At 36.2% G+C, this 25,488-nt stretch overlaps 1 protein-coding gene across 1 annotated transcript; it reads right to left on the reverse strand.

Moving 5' to 3' along the window:
- Positions 1-18,977: 18,977 nt before the first annotated feature.
- Positions 18,978-25,284, reverse strand: LOC136350131 (uncharacterized). Its single transcript, XM_066301648.1, has 6 exons — positions 25,241-25,284; positions 24,939-25,181; positions 24,762-24,891; positions 24,621-24,689; positions 24,324-24,486; positions 18,978-24,259 (listed from the first exon to the last, which is right to left on the reverse strand). Exons 1-6 carry the CDS (start codon positions 25,282-25,284, stop codon positions 18,978-18,980), a joined length of 5,931 nt encoding a protein of 1,976 aa, XP_066157745.1.
- Positions 25,285-25,488: the final 204 nt, after the last annotated feature.

Consider the following 25,488-nt stretch of genomic DNA (forward strand, 5'->3'; position numbering starts at 1 on the left):
ACTCGATGAGATTTTTAAGATAACACAACAAGTCATGATTGCACCTTGTTGAATTTCCAAGAAAAATAGAACTTTAAGTGCTCAAACACACAACTTTTGTGACTTATCACACTTTGAAGCTCGATATCTTCGGCAAATGAGGACCAAATTTGTTAAACAAAATGTCAAATTAATCAACTCGATAAGATTTTCAAGATAACACAACAAGTCATGATTGCACCTTGTTGAATTTCCAAGAAAAATAGAACTTTAAGTGCTCAAACACACAACTTTTGTGACTTATCACACTTTGAAGCTCGATATCTTCGGCAAATGAGGACCAATTTTGTTAAACAAAATGTCAAATTAATCAGTTCTACGAGATCTTTAAGATGACACAACAAGTCATGATTGCAACATGTTGAATTTCCAAGAGAAATAGTACTTTAAGTGCTCAAACACACAACTTTTGTGACTTTTCACACTTTGAAGCTCGATAAATTCGGCAAATGAGGACCAAATTTGTGAAACAAAATGTCAAATTAATCAGTTCGACGACATCTTTATGATGACAAAACAAGTCATGATTGCAAAATGTTGAATTTCCAAGAAAAATAGTACTTTAAACGCTCAAACACACAACTTTTGTGACTTTTCAATCTTTGTAGCTCGATATCTTCGGTAAATGAGAACCAAATTTGTTAAACAAAATATCAAATTAATCAGTTGGACGACATCTTTAAGATGACAAAACAAGTCATGATTGCATCATGTTGAATTTCCAAGAAAAATAGTACTTTAAGTGCTCAAACAGACAACTTTTCTGACTTTTCAAACATTGAAGCTCAATAAATTCGGCAAATGAGGACCAAATTTGTTAAACAAAATGTCAAATTAACCAGTTCGACGAGATGTTTAAGATGACACAACAAGTCATGATTGCACCTTGTTGAATTTCCAAGAAAAATAGTACTTTAAGTGCTCAAACACACAACTTTTGTGACTTTTCAAATATTGAAACTCGATAAATTCGGCAAATGAGGACCAAATTTGTTAAACAAAATGTCAAATTAACCAGTTCGACGAGATCTTTAAGATGACACAACAAGTCATGATTGCATTATTTTGAATTTCCAAGAAAAATAGTACTTTAAGCGCTCAAACACACAACTTTTGTGACTTTTCAAATATTGAAGCTCGATAAATTCGGCAAATGAGGACCAAATTTGTTAAACAAAATGTCAAATTAATCAGTTCGACGAGATCTTTAAGATGACAAAACAAGTCATGATTGCATCATGTTGAATTTCCAAGAAAAATAGTACTTTAAGCGCTCAAACACCCAACTTTTGTGACTTTTCAAATATTGAAGCTCGATAAATTCGGCAAATGAGGACCAAATTTGTTAAACAAAACGTCAAATTAATCAACTCGATGAGATGTTTAAGATAACACAACAAGTCATGATTGCACCTTGTTGAATTTCCAAGAAAAATAGTACTTTAAGTGCTCAAACACACAACTTTTGTGACTTTTCAAATATTGAAGCTCGATAAATTCGGCAAATGAGGACCAAATTTGTTAAACAAAATGTCAAATTAACCAGTTCGACGAGATCTTTAAGATGACACAACAAGTCATGATTGCATTATTTTGAATTTCCAAGAAAAATAGTACTTTAAGCGCTCAAACACACAACTTTTGTGACTTTTCAAATATTGAAGCTCGATAAATTCGGCAAATGAGGACCAAATTTGTTAAACAAAATGTCAAATTAATCAGTTCGACGAGATCTTTAAGATGACAAAACAAGTCATGATTGCATCATGTTGAATTTCCAAGAAAAATAGTACTTTAAGCGCTCAAACACCCAACTTTTGTGACTTTTCAAATATTGAAGCTCGATAAATTCGGCAAATGAGGACCAAATTTGTTAAACAAAATGTCAAATTAATCAGTTCGACGAGATCTTTAAGATGACAAAACAAGTCATGATTGCATCATGTTGAATTTCCAAGAAAAATAGTACTTTAAGTGCTCAAACACACAACTTTTGTGACTTTTCACACTTTGAAGCTCGATAAATTCGGCAAATGAGGACCAAATTTGTGAAACAAAATGTCAAATTAATCAGTTCGACGAGATCTTTAAGATGACAAAACAAGTCATGATTGCATCATGTTGAATTTCCAAGAAAAATAGTACTTTAAGCGCTCAAACACACAACTTTTGTGACTTTTCACACTTTGAAGCTCGATATCTTCGGCAAATGAGGACCAAATTTGTTATACAAAATGTCAAATTAATCAGTTTGACGACATCTTTAAGATGACAAAACAAGTCATGATTGCATCATGTTGAATTTCCAAGAAAAATAGTACTTTATGTGCTCAAACACACAACTTTTGTGACTTTTCAAATATTGAAGCTCGATAAATTCGGCAAATGAGGACCAAATTTGTGAAACAAAATGTCAAATTAATCAACTCGATGAGATGTTTAAGATAACACAAAAAGTCATGATTGCACCTTGTTGAATTTCCAAGAAAAATAGTACTTTAAGTGCTCAAACACACAACTTTTGTGACTTTTCAAATATTGAAGCTCGATAAATTCGGCAAATGAGGACCAAATTTGTTAAACAAAATGTCAAATTAATCAACTCGATGAGATTTTTAAGATAACACAACAAGTCATGATTGCACCTTGTTGAATTTCCAAGAAAAATAGTACTTTAAGCGCTCAAATACACAACATTTGTGACTTTTCACACTTTGAAGCTTGATATCTTCGGCAAATGAGGACCAAATTTGTTAAACAAAATGTCAAATTAATCAGTTCGACGAAATCTTTAAGATGACAAAACAAGTCATGATTTCATCATGTTGAATTTCCAAGAAAAATAGTACTTTAAGTGCTCAAACACACAACTTTTGTGAATTTTCAAATATTGAAGCTCGATAAATTCGGCAAATGAGGACCAAATTTGTTAAACAAAATGTCAAATTAATCAACTCGATGAGATTTTTAAGATAACACAACAAGTCATGATTGCACCTTGTTGAATTTCCAAGAAAAATAGAACTTTAAGTGCTCAAACACACAACTTTTGTGACTTATCACACTTTGAAGCTCGATATCTTCGGCAAATGAGGACCAAATTTGTTAAACAAAATGTCAAATTAATCAACTCGATGAGATTTTTAAGATAACACAACAAGTCATGATTGCACCTTGTTGAATTTCCAAGAAAAATAGAACTTTAAGTGCTCAAACACACAACTTTTGTGACTTTTCACACTTTGAAGCTCGATATCTTCGGCAAATGAGGACCAAATTTGTTAAACAAAATGTCAAATTAATCAACTCGATGAGATTTTTAAGATAACACAACAAGTCATGATTGCACCTTGTTGAATTTCCAAGAAAAATAGAACTTTAAGTGCTCAAACACACAACTTTTGTGACTTTTCACACTTTGAAGCTCGATAAATTCGGCAAATGAGGACCAAATTTGTTAAACAAAATGTCAAATTAACCAGTTCGACGAGATCTTTAAGATGACACGACAAGTCATGATTGCATTTTGTTGAATTTCCAAGAAAAATAGTACTTTAAGCGCTCAAACACACAACTTTTGTGACTTTTCAATCTTTGAAGCTCGATATCTTCGGCAAATGAGAACCAAATTTGTTAAACAAAATGTCAAATTAATCAGTTCTACGAGATCTTTAAGATGACACAACAAGTCATGATTGCAACATGTTGAATTTCCAAGAAAAATAGTACTTTAAGCGCTCAAACACCCAACTTTTGTGACTTTTCAAATATTGAAGCTCGATAAATTCGGCAAATGAGGACCAAATTTGTTAAACAAAATGTCAAATTAATCAGTTCGACGAGATCTTTAAGATGACACAACAAGTCATGATTGCATTTTGTTGAATTTCCAAGAAAAATAGTACTTTAAGCGCTCAAACACACAACTTTTGTGACTTTTCAAATATTGAAGCTCGATAAATTCGGCAAATGAGGACCAAATTTGTTAAACAAAATGTCAAATTAACCAGTTCGACGAGATCTTTAAGATGACACAACAAGTCATGATTGCATTATGTTGAATTTCCAAGAAAAATAGTACTTTAAGCGCTCAAACACACAACTTTTGTGACTTTTCAAATATTGAAGCTCGATAAATTCGGCAAATGAGGACCAAATTTGTTAAACAAAATGTCAAATTAATCAGTTCGACGAGATCTTTAAGATGACAAAACAAGTCATGATTGCATCATGTTGAATTTCCAAGAAAAATAGTACTTTAAGTGCTCAAACACACAACTTTTGTGACTTTTCACACTTTGAAGCTCGATAAATTCGGCAAATGAAGACCAAATTTGTGAAACAAAATGTCAAATTAATCAGTTCGACGACATCTTTATGATGACAAAACAAGTCATGATTGCAAAATGTTGAATTTCCAAGAAAAATAGTACTTTAAGCGCTCAAACACACATCTTTTGTGACTTTTCACACTTTGAAGCTCGATATCTTCGGCAAATTTGGACCAAATTTGTTAAACAAAATGTCAAATTAATCAGTTCGACGAGATCTTTAAGATGACAAAACAAGTCATGATTGCATCATGTTGAATTTCCAAGAAAAATAGTACTTTAAGTGCTCAAACACACAACTTTTGTGACTTTTCACACTTTGAAGCTCGATAAATTCGGCAAATGAGGACCAAATTTGTGAAACAAAATGTCAAATTAATCAGTTCGACGACATCTTTATGATGACAAAACAAGTCATGATTGCAAAATGTTGAATTTCCAAGAAAAATAGTACTTTAAGCGCTCAAACACACAACTTTTGTGACTTTTCACACTTTGAAGCTCGATATCTTCGGCAAATTTGGACCAAATTTGTTATACAAAATGTCAAATTAATCAGTTCGACGACATCTTTAAGATGACAAAACAAGTCATGATTGCATCATGTTGAATTTCCAAGAAAAATAGTACTTTAAGTGCTCAAACACACAACTTTTGTGACTTTTCACACTTTGAAGCTCGATAAATTCGGCAAATGAGGACCAAATTTGTGAAACAAAATGTCAAATTAATCAGTTCGACGACATCTTTATGATGACAAAACAAGTCATGATTGCATTATGTTGAATTTCCAAGAAAAATAGTACTTTAAGCGCTCAAACACACAACTTTTTGAGACTTTTCAAATATTGAAGCTCGATAAATTCGGCAAATGAGGACCAAATTTGTTAAACAAAATGTCAAATTAATCAGTTCGACGAAATCTTTAAGATGACAAAACAAGTCATGATTGCACCTTGTTGAATTTCCAAGAAAAATAGAACTTTAAGTGCTCAAACACACCACTTTTGTGACTTTTCACACTTTGAAGCTCGATATCTTCGGCAAATGAGGACCAAATTTGTTAAACAAAATGTCAAATTAATCAACTCGATGAGATTTTTAAGATAACACAACAAGTCATGATTGCACCTTGTTGAATTTCCAAGAAAAATAGTACTTTAAGTGCTCAAACACACAACTTTTGTGAATTTTCAAATATTGAAGCTCGATAACTTCGGCAAATGAGGACCAAATTTGTTAAACAAAATGTCAAATTAATCAGTTCGACGAGATCTTTAAGGTGACAAAACAAGTCATGATTTCATCATGTTGAATTTCCAAGAAACATAGTACTTTAAGTGCTCAAACACACAACTTTTGTGAATTTTCAAATATTGAAGCTCGATAACTTCGGCAAATGAGGACCAAATTTATTAAACAAAATGTCAAATTAATCAGTTCGACGAGATCTTTAAGGTGACAAAACAAGTCATGATTGCATCATGTTGAATTTCCAAGAAAAATAGTACTTTAAGTGCTCAAACACACAACTTTTGTGACTTATCACACTTTGAAGCTCGACATCTTCGGCAAATGAGGACCAAATTTGTTAAACATAATGTCAAATTAATCAACTCGATGAGATTTTTAAGATAACACAACAAGTCATGATTGCACCTTGTTGAATTTCCAAGAAAAATAGTACTTTAGGTGCTCAAACACACAACTTTTGTGACTTTTCACACTTTGAAGCTCGATAAATTCGGCAAATGAGGACCAAATTTGTGAAACAAAATGTCAAATTAATCAGTTCGACGACATCTTTATGATGACAAAACAAGTCATGATTGCAAAATGTTGAATTTCCAAGAAAAATAGTACTTTAAACGCTCAAACACACAACTTTTGTGACTTTTCAATCTTTGTAGCTCGATATCTTCGGTAAATGAGAACCAAATTTGTTAAACAAAATATCAAATTAATCAGTTGGACGACATCTTTAAGATGACAAAACAAGTCATGATTGCATCATGTTGAATTTCCAAGAAAAATAGTACTTTAAGTGCTCAAACAGACAACTTTTCTGACTTTTCAAACATTGAAGCTCAATAAATTCGGCAAATGAGGACCAAATTTGTTAAACAAAATGTCAAATTAACCAGTTCGACGAGATCTTTAAGATGACACAACAAGTCATGATTGCAACATGTTGAATTTCCAAGAAAAATAGTACTTTAAGCGCTCAAACACCCAACTTTTGTGACTTTTCAAATATTGAAGCTCGATAAATTCGGCAAATGAGAACCAAATTTGTTAAACAAAATGTCAAATTAATCAGTTCTACGAGATCTTTAAGATGACACAACAAGTCATGATTGCAACATGTTGAATTTCCAAGAAAAATAGTACTTTAAGCGCTCAAACACCCAACTTTTGTGACTTTTCAAATATTGAAGCTCGATAAATTCGGCAAATGAGGACCAAATTTGTTAAACAAAATGTCAAATTAATCAGTTCGACGAGATCTTTAAGATGACACAACAAGTCATGATTGCATTTTGTTGAATTTCCAAGAAAAATAGTACTTTAAGCGCTCAAACACACAACTTTTGTGACTTTTCAAATATTGAAGCTCGATAAATTCGGCAAATGAGGACCAAATTTGTTAAACAAAATGTCAAATTAACCAGTTCGACGAGATCTTTAAGATGACACAACAAGTCATGATTGCATTTTGTTGAATTTCCAAGAAAAATAGTACTTTAAGCGCTCAAACACACAACTTTTGTGACTTTTCAAATATTGGAGCTCGATAAATTCGGCAAATGAGGACCAAATTTGTTAAACAAAATGTCAAATTAATCAGTTCGACGAGATCTTTAAGATGACAAAACAAGTCATGATTGCATCATGTTGAATTTCCAAGAAAAATAGTACTTTAAGTGCTCAAACACACAACTTTTGTGACTTTTCACACTTTGAAGCTCGATAAATTCGGCAAATGAAGACCAAATTTGTGAAACAAAATGTCAAATTAATCATTTCGACGACATCTTTATGATGACAAAACAAGTCATGATTGCAAAATGTTGAATTTCCAAGAAAAATAGTACTTTAAGCGCTCAAACACACAACTTTTGTGACTTTTCACACTTTGAAGCTCGATATCTTCGGCAAATTTGGACCAAATTTGTTAAACAAAATGTCAAATTAATCAGTTCGACGAGATCTTTAAGATGACAAAACAAGTCATGATTGCATCATGTTGAATTTCCAAGAAAAATAGTACTTTAAGTGCTCAAACACACAACTTTTGTGACTTTTCACACTTTGAAGCTCGATAAATTCGGCAAATGAGGACCAAATTTGTGAAACAAAATGTCAAATTAATCAGTTCGACGACATCTTTATGATGACAAAACAAGTCATGATTGCAAAATGTTGAATTTCCAAGAAAAATAGTACTTTAAGCGCTCAAACACACAACTTTTGTGACTTTTCACACTTTGAAGCTCGATATCTTCGGCAAATTTGGACCAAATTTGTTATACAAAATGTCAAATTAATCAGTTCGACGACATCTTTAAGATGACAAAACAAGTCATGATTGCATCATGTTGAATTTCCAAGAAAAATAGTACTTTAAGTGCTCAAACACACAACTTTTGTGACTTTTCACACTTTGAAGCTCGATAAATTCGGCAAATGAGGACCAAATTTGTGAAACAAAATGTCAAATTAATCAGTTCGACGACATCTTTATGATGACAAAACAAGTCATGATTGCATTATGTTGAATTTCCAAGAAAAATAGAACTTTAAGTGCTCAAACACACCACTTTTGTGACTTTTCACACTTTGAAGCTCGATATCTTCGGCAAATGAGGACCAAATTTGTTAAACAAAATGTCAAATTAATCAACTCGATGAGATTTTTAAGATAACACAACAAGTCATGATTGCACCTTGTTGAATTTCCAAGAAAAATAGTACTTTAAGTGCTCAAACACACAACTTTTGTGACTTGTCACACTTTGAAGCTCGATATCTTCGGCAAATGAGGACCAAATTTGTTAAACAAAATGTCAAATTAATCAGTTCGACGAAATCTTTAAGATGACAAAACAAGTCATGATTTCATCATGTTGAATTTCCAAGAAAAATAGTACTTTAAGTGCTCAAACACACAACTTTTGTGAATTTTCAAATATTGAAGCTCGATAAATTCGGCAAATGAGGACCAAATTTGTTAAACAAAATGTCAAATTAATCAACTCGATGAGATTTTTAAGATAACACAACAAGTCATGATTGCACCTTGTTGAATTTCCAAGAAAAATAGAACTTTAAGTGCTCAAACACACAACTTTTGTGACTTTTCACACTTTGAAGCTCGATATCTTCGGCAAATGAGGACCAAATTTGTTAAACAAAATGTCAAATTAATCAACTCGATGAGATTTTTAAGATAACACAACAAGTCATGATTGCACCTTGTTGAATTTCCAAGAAAAATAGTACTTTAGGTGCTCAAACACACAACTTTTGTGACTTTTCACACTTTGAAGCTCGATAAATTCGGCAAATGAGGACCAAATTTGTGAAACAAAATGTCAAATTAATCAGTTCGACGACATCTTTATGATGACAAAACAAGTCATGATTGCAAAATGTTGAATTTCCAAGAAAAATAGTACTTTAAACGCTCAAACACACAACTTTTGTGACTTTTCAATCTTTGTAGCTCGATATCTTCGGTAAATGAGAACCAAATTTGTTAAACAAAATATCAAATTAATCAGTTGGACGACATCTTTAAGATGACAAAACAAGTCATGATTGCATCATGTTGAATTTCCAAGAAAAATAGTACTTTAAGTGCTCAAACAGACAACTTTTCTGACTTTTCAAACATTGAAGCTCAATAAATTCGGCAAATGAGGACCAAATTTGTTAAACAAAATGTCAAATTAACCAGTTCGACGAGATCTTTAAGATGACACAACAAGTCATGATTGCATTTTGTTGAATTTCCAAGAAAAATAGTACTTTAAGCGCTCAAACACACAACTTTTGTGACTTTTCAATCTTTGAAGCTCGATATCTTCGGCAAATGAGAACCAAATTTGTTAAACAAAATGTCAAATTAATCAGTTCTACGAGATCTTTAAGATGACACAACAAGTCATGATTGCAACATGTTGAATTTCCAAGAAAAATAGTACTTTAAGCGCTCAAACACCCAACTTTTGTGACTTTTCAAATATTGAAGCTCGATAAATTCGGCAAATGAGGACCAAATTTGTTAAACAAAATGTCAAATTAATCAGTTCGACGAGATCTTTAAGATGACACAACAAGTCATGATTGCATTTTGTTGAATTTCCAAGAAAAATAGTACTTTAAGCGCTCAAACACACAACTTTTGTGACTTTTCAAATATTGAAGCTCGATAAATTCGGCAAATGAGGACCAAATTTGTTAAACAAAATGTCAAATTAACCAGTTCGACGAGATCTTTAAGATGACACAACAAGTCATGATTGCATTATGTTGAATTTCCAAGAAAAATAGTACTTTAAGCGCTCAAACACACAACTTTTGTGACTTTTCAAATATTGAAGCTCGATAAATTCGGCAAATGAGGACCAAATTTGTTAAACAAAATGTCAAATTAATCAGTTCGACGAGATCTTTAAGATGACAAAACAAGTCATGATTGCATCATGTTGAATTTCCAAGAAAAATAGTACTTTAAGTGCTCAAACACACAACTTTTGTGACTTTTCACACTTTGAAGCTCGATAAATTCGGCAAATGAAGACCAAATTTGTGAAACAAAATGTCAAATTAATCAGTTCGACGACATCTTTATGATGACAAAACAAGTCATGATTGCAAAATGTTGAATTTCCAAGAAAAATAGTACTTTAAGCGCTCAAACACACAACTTTTGTGACTTTTCACACTTTGAAGCTCGATATCTTCGGCAAATTTGGACCAAATTTGTTAAACAAAATGTCAAATTAATCAGTTCGACGAGATCTTTAAGATGACAAAACAAGTCATGATTGCATCATGTTGAATTTCCAAGAAAAATAGTACTTTAAGTGCTCAAACACACAACTTTTGTGACTTTTCACACTTTGAAGCTCGATAAATTCGGCAAATGAGGACCAAATTTGTGAAACAAAATGTCAAATTAATCAGTTCGACGACATCTTTATGATGACAAAACAAGTCATGATTGCAAAATGTTGAATTTCCAAGAAAAATAGTACTTTAAGTGCTCAAACACACAACTTTTGTGACTTTTCACACTTTGAAGCTCGATATCTTCGGCAAATTTGGACCAAATTTGTTATACAAAATGTCAAATTAATCAGTTCGACGACATCTTTAAGATGACAAAACAAGTCATGATTGCATCATGTTGAATTTCCAAGAAAAATAGTACTTTAAGTGCTCAAACACACAACTTTTGTGACTTTTCACACTTTGAAGCTCGATAAATTCGGCAAATGAGGACCAAATTTGTGAAACAAAATGTCAAATTAATCAGTTCGACGACATCTTTATGATGACAAAACAAGTCATGATTGCAAAATGTTGAATTTCCAAGAAAAATAGTACTTTAAGCGCTCAAACACACAACTTTTGTGACTTTTCAAATATTGAAGCTCGATAAATTCGGCAAATGAGGACCAAATTTGTTAAACAAAATGTCAAATTAATCAGTTCGACGACATCTTTAAGATGACACAACAAGTCATGATTGCATTATGTTGAATTTCCAAGAAAAATAGTACTTTAAGTGCTCAAACACACAACTTTTGTGACTTTTCAAATATTGAAGCTCGATAAATTCGGCAAATGAGGACCAAATTTGTTAAACAAAATGTCAAATTAATCAGTTCGACGAGATCTTTAAGATGACACAACAAGTCATAATTGCATTATGTTGAATTTCCAAGAAAAATAGTACTTTAAGCGCTCAAACACACAACTTTTGTGACTTTTCAATCTTTGAAGCTCGATATCTTCGGCAAATGAGAACCAAATTTGTTAAACAAAATGTCAAATTAATCAGTTCGACGAGATCTTTAAGATGACACAACAAGTCATGATTGCATTTTGTTGAATTTCCAAGAAAAATAGTACTTTAAGCGCTCAAACACACAACTTTTGTGACTTTTCAAATATTGAAGCTCGATAAATTCGGCAAATGAGGACAAAATTTGTTAAACAAAATGTCAAATTAACCAGTTCGACGAGATCTTTAAGATGACACAACAAGTCATGATTGCATTATGTTGAATTTCCAAGAAAAATAGTACTTTAAGCGCTCAAACACACAACTTTTGTGACTTTTCAAATATTGAAGCTCGATAAATTCGGCAAATGAGGACCAAATTTGTTAAACAAAATGTCAAATTAATCAGTTCGACGAGATCTTTAAGATGACAAAACAAGTCATGATTGCATCATGTTGAATTTCCAAGAAAAATAGTACTTTAAGTGCTCAAACACACAACTTTTGTGACTTTTCACACTTTGAAGCTCGATAAATTCGGCAAATGAGGACCAAATTTGTGAAACAAAATGTCAAATTAATCAGTTCGACGACATCTTTATGATGACAAAACAAGTCATGATTGCAAAATGTTGAATTTCCAAGAAAAATAGTACTTTAAGCGCTCAAACACACAACTTTTGTGACTTTTCACACTTTGAAGCTCGATATCTTCGGCAAATGAGGACCAAATTTGTTATACAAAATGTCAAATTAATCAGTTCGACGACATCTTTAAGATGACAAAACAAGTCATGATTGCATCATGTTGAATTTCCAAGAAAAATAGTACTTTAAGTGCTCAAACACACAACTTTTGTGACTTTTCACACTTTGAAGCTCGATAAATTCGGCAAATGAGGACCAAATTTGTGAAACAAAATGTCAAATTAATCAGTTCGACGACATCTTTATGATGACAAAACAAGTCATGATTGCAAAATGTTGAATTTCCAAGAAAAATAGTACTTTAAGCGCTCAAACACACAACTTTTGTGACTTTTCACACTTTGAAGCTCGATATCTTCGGCAAATGAGGACCAAATTTGTTATACAAAATGTCAAATTAATCAGTTCGACGACATCTTTAAGATGACAAAACAAGTCATGATTGCATCATGTTGAATTTCCAAGAAAAATAGTACTTTAAGTGCTCAAACACACAACTTTTGTGACTTTTCACACTTTGAAGCTCGATAAATTCGGCAAATGAGGACCAAATTTGTGAAACAAAATGTCAAATTAATCAGTTCGACGACATCTTTATGATGACAAAACAAGTCATGATTGCAAAATGTTGAATTTCCAAGAAAAATAGTACTTTAAGCGCTCAAACACACAACTTTTGTGACTTTTCACACTTTGAAGCTCGATATCTTCGGCAAATTTGGACCAAATTTGTTATACAAAATGTCAAATTAATCAGTTCGACGACATCTTTAAGATGACAAAACAAGTCATGATTGCATCATGTTGAATTTCCAAGAAAAATAGTACTTTAAGTGCTCAAACACACAACTTTTGTGACTTTTCACACTTTGAAGCTCGATAAATTCGGCAAATGAGGACCAAATTTGTGAAACAAAATGTCAAATTAATCAGTTCGACGACATCTTTATGATGACAAAACAAGTCATGATTGCATTATGTTGAATTTCCAAGAAAAATAGTACTTTAAGCGCTCAAACACACAACTTTTTGAGACTTTTCAAATATTGAAGCTCGATAAATTCGGCAAATGAGGACCAAATTTGTTAAACAAAATGTCAAATTAATCAGTTCGACGAAATCTTTAAGATGACAAAACAAGTCATGATTGCACCTTGTTGAATTTCCAAGAAAAATAGAACTTTAAGTGCTCAAACACACCACTTTTGTGACTTTTCACACTTTGAAGCTCGATATCTTCGGCAAATGAGGACCAAATTTGTTAAACAAAATGTCAAATTAATCAACTCGATGAGATTTTTAAGATAACACAACAAGTCATGATTGCACCTTGTTGAATTTCCAAGAAAAATAGTACTTTAAGTGCTCAAACACACAACTTTTGTGACTTTTCAAATATTGAAGCTCGATAAATTCGGCAAATGAGGACCAAATTTGTTAAACAAAATGTCAAATTAATCAGTTCGACGAAATCTTTAAGATGACAAAACAAGTCATGATTTCATCATGTTGAATTTCCAAGAAAAATAGTACTTTAAGTGCTCAAACACACAACTTTTGTGAATTTTCAAATATTGAAGCTCGATAAATTCGGCAAATGAGGACCAAATTTGTTAAACAAAATGTCAAATTAATCAACTCGATGAGATTTTTAAGATAACACAACAAGTCATGATTGCACCTTGTTGAATTTCCAAGAAAAATAGAACTTTAAGTGCTCAAACACACAACTTTTGTGACTTATCACACTTTGAAGCTCGATATCTTCGGCAAATGAGGACCAAATTTGTTAAACAAAATGTCAAATTAATCAACTCGATGAGATTTTTAAGATAACACAACAAGTCATGATTGCACCTTGTTGAATTTCCAAGAAAAATAGAACTTTAAGTGCTCAAACACACAACTTTTGTGACTTTTCACACTTTGAAGCTCGATATCTTCGGCAAATGAGGACCAAATTTGTTAAACAAAATGTCAAATTAATCAACTCGATGAGATTTTTAAGATAACACAACAAGTCATGATTGCACCTTGTTGAATTTCCAAGAAAAATAGTACTTTAGGTGCTCAAACACACAACTTTTGTGACTTTTCACACTTTGAAGCTCGATAAATTCGGCAAATGAGGACCAAATTTGTGAAACAAAATGTCAAATTAATCAGTTCGACGACATCTTTATGATGACAAAACAAGTCATGATTGCAAAATGTTGAATTTCCAAGAAAAATAGTACTTTAAACGCTCAAACACACAACTTTTGTGACTTTTCAATCTTTGTAGCTCGATATCTTCGGTAAATGAGAACCAAATTTGTTAAACAAAATATCAAATTAATCAGTTGGACGACATCTTTAAGATGACAAAACAAGTCATGATTGCATCATGTTGAATTTCCAAGAAAAATAGTACTTTAAGTGCTCAAACAGACAACTTTTCTGACTTTTCAAACATTGAAGCTCAATAAATTCGGCAAATGAGGACCAAATTTGTTAAACAAAATGTCAAATTAACCAGTTCGACGAGATCTTTAAGATGACACAACAAGTCATGATTGCATTTTGTTGAATTTCCAAGAAAAATAGTACTTTAAGCGCTCAAACACACAACTTTTGTGACTTTTCAATCTTTGAAGCTCGATATCTTCGGCAAATGAGAACCAAATTTGTTAAACAAAATGTCAAATTAATCAGTTCTACGAGATCTTTAAGATGACACAACAAGTCATGATTGCAACATGTTGAATTTCCAAGAAAAATAGTACTTTAAGCGCTCAAACACCCAACTTTTGTGACTTTTCAAATATTGAAGCTCGATAAATTCGGCAAATGAGGACCAAATTTGTTAAACAAAATGTCAAATTAATCAGTTCGACGAGATCTTTAAGATGACACAACAAGTCATGATTGCATTTTGTTGAATTTCCAAGAAAAATAGTACTTTAAGCGCTCAAACACACAACTTTTGTGACTTTTCAAATATTGAAGCTCGATAAATTCGGCAAATGAGGACCAAATTTGTTAAACAAAATGTCAAATTAACCAGTTCGACGAGATCTTTAAGATGACACAACAAGTCATGATTGCATTATGTTGAATTTCCAAGAAAAATAGTACTTTAAGCGCTCAAACACACAACTTTTGTGACTTTTCAAATATTGAAGCTCGATAAATTCGGCAAATGAGGACCAAATTTGTTAAACAAAATGTCAAATTAATCAGTTCGACGAGATCTTTAAGATGACAAAACAAGTCATGATTGCATCATGTTGAATTTCCAAGAAAAATAGTACTTTAAGTGCTCAAACACACAACTTTTGTGACTTTTCACACTTTGAAGCTCGATAAATTCGGCAAATGAAGACCAAATTTGTGAAACAAAATGTCAAATTAATCAGTTCGACGACATCTTTATGATGACAAAACAAGTCATGATTGCAAAATGTTGAATTTCCAAGAAAAATAGTACTTTAAGCGCTCAAACACACAACTTTTGTGACTTTTCACACTTTGAAGCTCGATATCTTCGGCAAATTTGGACCAAATTTGTTAAACAAAATGTCAAATTAATCAGTTCGACGAGATCTTTAAGATGACAAAACAAGTCATGATTGCATCATGTTGAATTTCCAAGAAAAATAGTACTTTAAGTGCTCAAACACACAACTTTTGTGACTTTTCACACTTTGAAGCTCGATAAATTCGGCAAATGAGGACCAAATTTGTGAAACAAAATGTCAAATTAATCAGTTCGACGACATCTTTATGATGACAAAACAAGTCATGATTGCAAAATGTTGAATTTCCAAGAAAAATAGTACTTTAAGCGCTCAAACACACAACTTTTGTGACTTTTCACACTTTGAAGCTCGATATCTTCGGCAAATTTGGACCAAATTTGTTATACAAAATGTCAAATTAATCAGTTCGACGACATCTTTAAGATGACAAAACAAGTCATGATTGCATCATGTTGAATTTCCAAGAAAAATAGTACTTTAAGTGCTCAAACACACAACTTTTGTGACTTTTCACACTTTGAAGCTCGATAAATTCGGCAAATGAGGACCAAATTTGTGAAACAAAATGTCAAATTAATCAGTTCGACGACATCTTTATGATGACAAAACAAGTCATGATTGCATTATGTTGAATTTCCAAGAAAAATAGTACTTTAAGCGCTCAAACACACAACTTTTTGAGACTTTTCAAATATTGAAGCTCGATAAATTCGGCAAATGAGGACCAAATTTGTTAAACAAAATGTCAAATTAATCAGTTCGACGAAATCTTTAAGATGACAAAACAAGTCATGATTGCACCTTGTTGAATTTCCAAGAAAAATAGAACTTTAAGTGCTCAAACACACCACTTTTGTGACTTTTCACACTTTGAAGCTCGATATCTTCGGCAAATGAGGACCAAATTTGTTAAACAAAATGTCAAATTAATCAACTCGATGAGATTTTTAAGATAACACAACAAGTCATGATTGCACCTTGTTGAATTTCCAAGAAAAATAGTACTTTAAGTGCTCAAACACACAACTTTTGTGAATTTTCAAATATTGAAGCTCGATAACTTCGGCAAATGAGGACCAAATTTGTTAAACAAAATGTCAAATTAATCAGTTCGACGAGATCTTTAAGGTGACAAAACAAGTCATGATTTCATCATGTTGAATTTCCAAGAAAAATAGTACTTTAAGTGCTCAAACACACAACTTTTGTGAATTTTCAAATATTGAAGCTCGATAACTTCGGCAAATGAGGACCAAATTTATTAAACAAAATGTCAAATTAATCAGTTCGACGAGATCTTTAAGGTGACAAAACAAGTCATGATTGCATCATGTTGAATTTCCAAGAAAAATAGTACTTTAAGTGCTCAAACCCACAACTTTTGTGACTTATCACACTTTGAAGCTCGATATCTTCGGCAAATGAGGACCAAATTTGTTAAACAAAATGTCAAATTAATCAACTCGATGAGATTTTTAAGATAACACAACAAGTCATGATTGCACCTTGTTGAATTTCCAAGAAAAATAGTACTTTATGTGCTCAAACACACAACTTTTGTGACTTATCACACTTTGAAGCTCGATATCTTCGGCAAATGAGGACCAAATTTGTTAAACAAAATGTCAAATTAATCAACTCGATGAGATTTTTAAGATAACACAACAAGTCATGATTGCACCTTGTTGAATTTCCAAGAAAAATAGTACTTTAAGTGCTCAAACACACAACTTTTGTGACTTTTCAAATATTGAAGCTCGATAAATTCGGCAAATGAGGACCAAATTTGTTAAACAAAATGTCAAATTAATCAGTTCGATGACATCTTTAAGATGACACAACAAGTCATGATTGCATTTGTTGAACTTATATGGTCTGGAAGTGTGAAGAATTGTGACGGAGGTAAAATGACAATAAAACGATTTGGTGAACTTTTCGTTGAGACGTTTAATACCGAACTAGCTCCAATTTATCAGTTGTCGAAAAACGGTTTTCTCTTATCATAGCAGAATGGCCACTCAGCAGTTGACTGAATCGCACAGCTGCTTTGGCGGTCTTTTCATCAAACGAGGAAGGGAACATTAACTATTATTATTTTTACTTCTAAAGCTTACACTACTTCAACACTCTCCCTAAAAATAATATGTAATTATATTAATACATGCTTACATGTGATTACGGACACTTAGACTAATTCTTAACTAGGCCTACTTTAAGACGCAACATTTCAAATGTTTGTTTAGCCAAAGGCTTAGTCATAATGTCTGCAATCTGGTTTTCACTTGGAACATATAGTATATCAAATTCCCCCCTTTTAAACAGGTCACGAGTAAAGTGAAATTTTATATCTATATGCTTGGTGCGCTTATGTCCTTCTGGATTTTTAATTAGTCTTATAGCACTGTTGAACGATAGGCAGGGGTTCCTTCCTTGGAGGTTGGAGATACCACCCGCGAGTTATTATACGAGAGCGCTTACACGCGAGCACTACTTGTAGTACTTGTCGGTTCACGTTACCGACGTTGTACTTTTATGTTACGAGAGTCCAGGACGGACTATATACCTGCTTAGTGAGGTACACGTGGGATCTCCCGAAAATCTCGGAATTAGGACAACCCGTCAAACTATTGCACTATTTATTAAATGATTCGTAAATAGTTATTACTAAACTAAACTTGAAGCGAACACGAGATTACTTGGTTACGTGGCCGAGTATTAGTACGAATTTTTCTTTGTCGGGTGTTTGAGGTGTTGAACCGTCAGCGATAATGGTCAGAGTTGTAGCTGTGCAGACGAGCAGAAATAAAAGAGAGAGATTCCACCCTCTCCCAGCCCTTAAGTACTGGGAGGTAATGGCCAACCGACATGGGCGTACTACTACTCGGGATGACTTTCCCTTGAAGGAATCCCATTATGCCCAGAACGACGACCAGAACAGATTATCCCGTGACCGGAATATGGCCGTCGTTCCGAACGGAACGTGACGGTACCCTCAATTTTGTCTACCGCTAAGGGTAACGATGGGATATTTCGATATTCAAGGACTACATCCCATGCACATTTTATAGTTTGATTGCCTCACAATATAGTTTCTTTTGAAGAACACAAAGCCGAGGAATTTGACTAATAAAACATTTGTATCAACTATGGCGGGTCGTGACATCTGGGAAGCAAGCAAATACAAGATGTGCAGGGGCGTAGCTTTGGGACTTACATTAACTAACATATCAAGTCTTGGCCCCTCAAGTCTTAACATCCTCCCCCCCTTGAAAGGCCATGCTTGACTTTCAACAATACGTGCTACAAATGCGGTGTACCTAATTATTGACTATCCCATTGCTAACGTTCCTAGAGTCCCTAAACTTAAGCCACTGGCAACAAAGCCACCCGCGCGACTGATCTTTTGAAAACGCCACCCTTGGTTCTTACACTAACTACTCGCACTATATTGTCTGGTCCGGGATGAACGGCCGTGATTCGTCCCAGCGGCCAGCATAGCGATGGTGCGTGATCTTCCTTCAGGAGCACTAAAGCGCCAACCTGCACGTCGTGATTGGGTTGAATCTGCCATTTGTTTCGTGTCTGCAGTTGGTGAAGGTATTCTTTCCGCCATCTGGACCAGAAGTGTTGTCCGATGATCTGGAGGTGCTGGTAGCGCTTGTTGAAGTTGACCTTATCATCGGTGCGATCTCTTTCGGGTATGGCCGTGAGCTCTTGCCCAATTAGGAAATGGGCCGGGGTGAATGCCTTTAGGTCGTTGGGATCGGAACTCATAGGGATCAAAGGTCTGGAGTTCAAAATCGCCTCGATTTGCGTTGTTATTGTATAAAATTCCTCGTAATGGAACCGAGAGCCATTCAAAACCCGCTTTAAATGATGTTTACAAGACTTCACCGCCGCTTCATGAAGCCCGCCCCAATGTGGAGATCTAGCGGGCATAAATTGCCATTTTATGTTTGAGTTTGTTAAAAAGTTCTGCAATGGACTAGACCTCACAATGTTTTGAATTGCTCTGAGCTCGTTGTTGCAACCTACAAAATTCGTTGCGTTGTCGCTGTATATGAATGAACATAGGCCTCGTCTTGAAACAAATCTTTTTAGCATACTCAAGAATCCGTCGCTGGTCAGGTCCGTGACAACTTCTATGTGCACTGCCTTGATCGCGAGACACACGAAGATGCAAATGTACCCCTTGATCGTTTTTCGAGACCGGGTTTTACCATCTTTTAATTCGAATGGCCCGGCATAGTCGACTGCCACGGACGAGAACGGCCGCGACGGCGTGACGCGGGAAATGGGCAGCTCACCCATCCGTGGAGTGAGGGTGTTACTCGGATTGGACTTGAAACATGTCATGCATTTTCGGATGTGTGCCCTCACTGTTTGTTTGCCATTCAGAGGCCAGTACCTTTGCCTGACGTGAGCTAAGGTGCACTGGGCCCCTGCGTGCAAGGTGCGTCTATGTTCGCGCGCGATGATGAGTTGGGTTAGCGGATGCTTGGCGGGCAGTACGATGGGATGCTTTACGTTATAAGTGTAGTTCGAGTTCGATAGTCTACCGCCTAACCTAATCATGCCGTCTTGAGCAAGGAACGGAGAGAGTGACTTTAATTTACTTCTGGTAGAAACGCGCCTCCCAGTGCTTAGGTCGCGACTTTCTGCAGGAAACGATCTTGCTTGAACTATTCTTATAAGTCGCCATTCCGCCTGTTGCACTTCGCCGGGGCTCAGGGGCCCAGCTTCTCTTTCCCCCTTGGGTAACTTTGCGTTGCTCCCAAACCTTACGCAGTATGCCACGACGCGTAATAATTTATGAAGGCACGAAAATCTGTCAAATATCTCGTCATCGGGGCATTGCGCTACTAGAGACACCTCCGGGGCTTCCTTAAGCCCGGGCGTGTCCTTAGTTGGAGCCGCGAACCTTAAAATGGCCGAATCTTTAGGCCACCCTTCGGGTTTTACGAGAAAACTGGGACCGTGAAACCATAGTTGACGATTCGCTGGTTCCCTTATGCTGGTACCACGCGATATGATGTCCGCGGGATTCTCCTCAGATTTTACGTGGTGCCAGTCATCAATATCGGTCAGTGATTGAATCGCCGCCACCCTATTGGCGGTGAAAGTCTTCCACCTTTTAGGTTCGTTCGCGATCCAACAAAGAACGATCGTGGAATCGGTCCATAAAAACGTTTTTGTTATGGGTAGCGCCAGAATATCAGCAGACCTCTTTACCAGGTCTGCTAACAGCGCGGCTCCGAGGAGCTCTAATCGCGGTAACGAGAGGACTTTTAAAGGACTGACGCGGGACTTCGCACACAGTAAATGGCTCGCAATTTGTCCATTTTCATCTATCGAGCGCAGGTATATGCAACACCCGTAAGCCCTTTCGCTGGCGTCGGAAAATCCGTGTATTTCTATGGTCTTGGGCTTATTAACAAGCACGTGACGCGGTACTTGCAATAGGCCTACCCTTGCTATTTCGTTTTTTAGTTTTACCCATTCCGCGTGCAGCTGGCTTGGAATTCCCTCATCCCAATCGATTTTCAGCTGCCAGAGACGTTGAATTAACAGTTTCACGCGTACTGTTAAGAAACCCACGATTCCCAAGGGGTCAAATATTTTCGAGACCCACGACAATATTGTTCGTTTTGTTACCTTGCCGTGAGTCTCCGCGAATTTTTTCGAATCGTATTCAAACGTGTCAAGACTGGGAACCCACGAAATCCCCAAGGTCTTGCTGCTGGAGTCATCGCTTATAAGATATTTTTTCTCGTGACCATCCTTGGCGATTTCATCCAGCAATTGGTGTGCGTTTGATCTGAACTGTCTCAATTCGAATCCGTATTTTGCGAGGATTCGGCGGATGTTTTCTCCCAATCGTTTCAGGGAATCGAGGTCTGAAGATCCAGTTAACAAGTCATCAACATAGAAGTCAGACGCTATTGTTTCAGATTCGCGCGGCCATTGTTCAGCTACATCTTGTGATATTTTAATTAAACAACGCGTCGCGAGATACGAGGCTGAAGCTGTACCGTACGTTACCGTGTTGAGCTGATAGTGTCTGACTTCTTCATTGGGTGTGTCTCGCCATACTATGCGCTGAAGATCCCTCTCGTGCTCGTCTACCAAGATTTGCCGATACATCTTGGTTATGTCACCGATCAACACGAAGTTGTGTTTCCTGAATCTCAATAATATTGAGAATAGGTCCTTTTGTATCGTGGGCCCGACCTTCAGGACGTCGTTCAGTGATGAACCTTTTGTGGTTTTGCATGCAGCGTCAAAAACTACTCTTAGCTTGGTAGTCATGCTTTCCAGTTTTTGAACGCAATGGTGCGGTATATAGTATATAGGGAATTTCGATGATGTTGGTTCACGCGGTACCTCCGTCATGTGTCCGAGGTCCTTGTATTCCTGCATGAATGCTCGGTAGGCAGTTCCTAGTTCATGGGTTTTTGCCAGTCGTCTTTCGATTGCATACAAACGATTGAGCGCTGTTTGCTTCGAATCGCCCAAGTCCGTGAATTTCTGTTTCAATGGAAGCTTCACCACGAACCTGCCACTTTCGTCGCGAACTGTGGTCTTAATGAAGTGCTCTTCGCATTCACGCTCTTCCTCGGTCATGTGACTTAAGGAATGCGAGTTGGCCTCCTCAACAAGCCAAAATTTTTCCAAACCCCTTTCCAACGGGTTCTGCGCAAGAAAACAGTTAGACATCATTGACTGTGTTTTACCGAGTCTGCCTTGTTGATGTGGGACTCTGCCGGCTATTATCCAGCCCAGTAATGTCTTTTGCAGCGTGGGAAGAGTCCTGCCTAGTTTCAACTGTCCTATGCAGAGGAGGTCCAGAAATACTTCGCAACCCAAAAGCATGTCTATCTCAGAGGGTACATTAAACTCAGGGTCCGCCAGAACCAACTCATCGGGAATATTTAGTTTTAATTTATCGAAGTAGCTTTGCGGAGCTACTTCTGTTATTTTCGGCACGACGAGAAAACTCAATTTTGTTTTGAAGGCTGTGGTTCGAGATGCAACTGATATGTCCGTGGCATGCGATATTCTCGTCTGTATTTGGTTTATGCCTAAGACGGGAATGTCGACCTTTGACGGTGTTAGTTGTAATTGTTTAACCATGGCTGTGCTTACGAAGTTAGATTGACTGGCCGAGTCCAGCAGTACTCTGCACGGAATTCGGGTTTTGTGCTTGCCGTAAGCATCTACCACAGCCGTCGATAGTAGCATGAGACAATTTCTGGCATTTTGACAGGTATTTGTCAATATCGGATGTGATGTGTTTTGTTCACTGGTGCCTTCGTGAGGGTTTGAATTGTCATGGCGAGAACTGTTTTCGTTGTCCCGATTGACGTCTACGTTACCAGCTCGCGAAGGTTGTTGTGGCTTATGAAGCAGGGTCGCATGTCTTTGCCGACACATTTTGCATCCCGATGACCGACATTCCGACAGTTTGTGTCCGTGCCGTAAGCAATTCGTGCATAAATTCATCCTTTTTACCTTTTCAAACCGATTCGAAATTGATAACCTTTTGAACTCCTCACATGAATATATGAAGTGTTCACCCTTACAGAACGGACACGCTGGTCGGTACGTGGTGCTAGTGGTGGCAAAGGATCTTGATTCATTAGATTTTTTAGGGTTTGACCACACCCTTGAGTCAACTGCTTCCAATACCTGGCATCTCTGCATTAGAAATTCGTTAAATTGGTCGATTTTTGGCGAATTTATGCCTTGGGAGTATCTCTCCCACTCGCGTCTTGTACTAATATCTAACTTGGACACCAGAATATAAATCCACATGGTGTTCCACTCACGGACCCTTTCGCCTAAGGATTCTAATGCGCGAAAGTTCTTGAAGAAATGGTTTGAGAAGTTTCTCAACGCGATATGCGATTCCTTGGCTAACGCAGGGAACTCCATGATTTCCTTTAAATGTGAGTTAATGATAAATTTCGTATTCTGGTATCGTCTCTCAAGGAGGTCCCAAGCAATAGCATAATTTGCGTTGGTAGGAGCTAGTGATGCTAATAACGTTTTTGGTTCGCCTCGCAGAGATGCTTCTAGGTAGTAGAAGCGTTGAGCATCCGATAATGCATGGTTATCGTGAATCACTGCCATAAACATGTCACGAAATCGTTGCCAATCCGCGTAGCACCCGCTAAATTCAGGTAGGGTTAAAGATGGAAGCTTAATGCATGACTTGGGTGAAACGACTGAGTCACTTGAACCAGCGATGGCCTGTAGCGAGGCGCTGGTCGATGGTGATTCAGTGTTCCGATTTGCGTTTACATTGGTTTGCCGTTGATTATGAAAGTGCTTTTCTAGCACACCTTGCGCTATAGCTACTGCCTCGAAATAACGAGTTTCAAAATTATCGCGTTCTTCTCCCAGTTCCCCTTCGTCGTAGTTACTGGGAAAATCAGTAATTAGTAACTCTTCGTATTCAGTTTGGATCGATTTGAACTTGTCTAATATGGATTTTGCGCTATCATATCTAGCTTGCAGTAATTCGATGCATTGATCCAAATCGGTTTTATTTAAAAAACTTGTGAAGCGCGTTAGCTCACCCTTGATTTGGGCTTTGCTATTTTTTAATTTCTTTAAAACGAGTTCTGGGGCAAACTGTTCATCTACGATGGACATTATGTTAAGTTTACCGAGTACAAACTAACGTGAAACCGTGGCGATATATACTCAATGGTGAGAGGGAATTAGTGGATTGTTTGGGGTAGCGGGTGTAAATATGGAAAGACTGACCTTTAAGCTGATGTTCACTCCTCGTTGGTGGTTTCCTCGACGTTGCTGGGAAGATCCGGCTCGAAGGACCAAATGTTGAACGATAGGCAGGGGTTCCTTCCTTGGAGGTTGGAGATACCACCCGCGAGTTATTATACGAGAGCGCTTACACGCGAGCACTACTTGTAGTACTTGTCGGTTCGCGTTACCGACGTTGTACTTTTATGTTACGAGAGTCCAGGACGGACTATATACCTGCTTAGCGAGGTACACGTGGGATCTCCCGAAAATCTCGGAATTAGGACAACCCGTCAAACTATTGCACTATTTATTAAATGATTCGTAAATAGTTATTACTAAACTAAACTTGAAGCGAACACGAGATTACTTGGTTACGTGGCCGAGTATTAGTACGAATTTTTCTTTGTCGGGTGTTTGAGGTGTTGAACTGTCAGCGATAATGGTCAGAGTTGTAACTGTGTAGACGAGCAGAAATAAAAGAGAGAGATTCCACCCTCTCCCAGCCCTTAAGTACTGGGAGGTAATGGCCAACCGACATGGGCGTACTACTACTCGGGATGACTTTCCCTTGAAGGAATCCCATTATGCCCAGAACGACGACCAGAACAGATTATCCCGTGACCGGAATATGGCCATCGTTCCGAACGGAACGTGACGGTACCCTCAATTTTGTCTACCGCTAAGGGTAACGATGGGATATTTCGACACTCAAGGACTACATCCCATGCACATTTTATAGTTTGATTGCCTCGCAATATAGTTTCTTCGGAAGAACACAAAGCCGAGGAATTTTGACTAATAAAACATTTGTATCAACTATGGCGGGTCGTGACATCTGGGAAGCAAGCAAATACAAGATGTGCAGGGGCGTAGCTTTGGGACTTGCATTAACTAACATATCAAGTCTTGGCCCCTCAAGTCTTAACAAATCAGTTCGACGAGATCTTTAAGATGACAAAACAAGTCATGATTGCATCATGTTGAATTTCCAAGAAAAATAGTACTTTAAGTGCTCAAACACACAACTTTTGTGACTTTTCAATCTTTGAAGCTCGATATCTTCGGCAAATGAGGACCAAATTTGTTAAACAAAATGTCAAAT

Source organism: Euwallacea fornicatus, unplaced genomic scaffold (genome assembly GCF_040115645.1).
Source record: "Euwallacea fornicatus isolate EFF26 unplaced genomic scaffold, ASM4011564v1 scaffold_119, whole genome shotgun sequence".
In the NCBI taxonomy this organism is placed as follows: domain Eukaryota; kingdom Metazoa; phylum Arthropoda; class Insecta; order Coleoptera; family Curculionidae; genus Euwallacea; species Euwallacea fornicatus.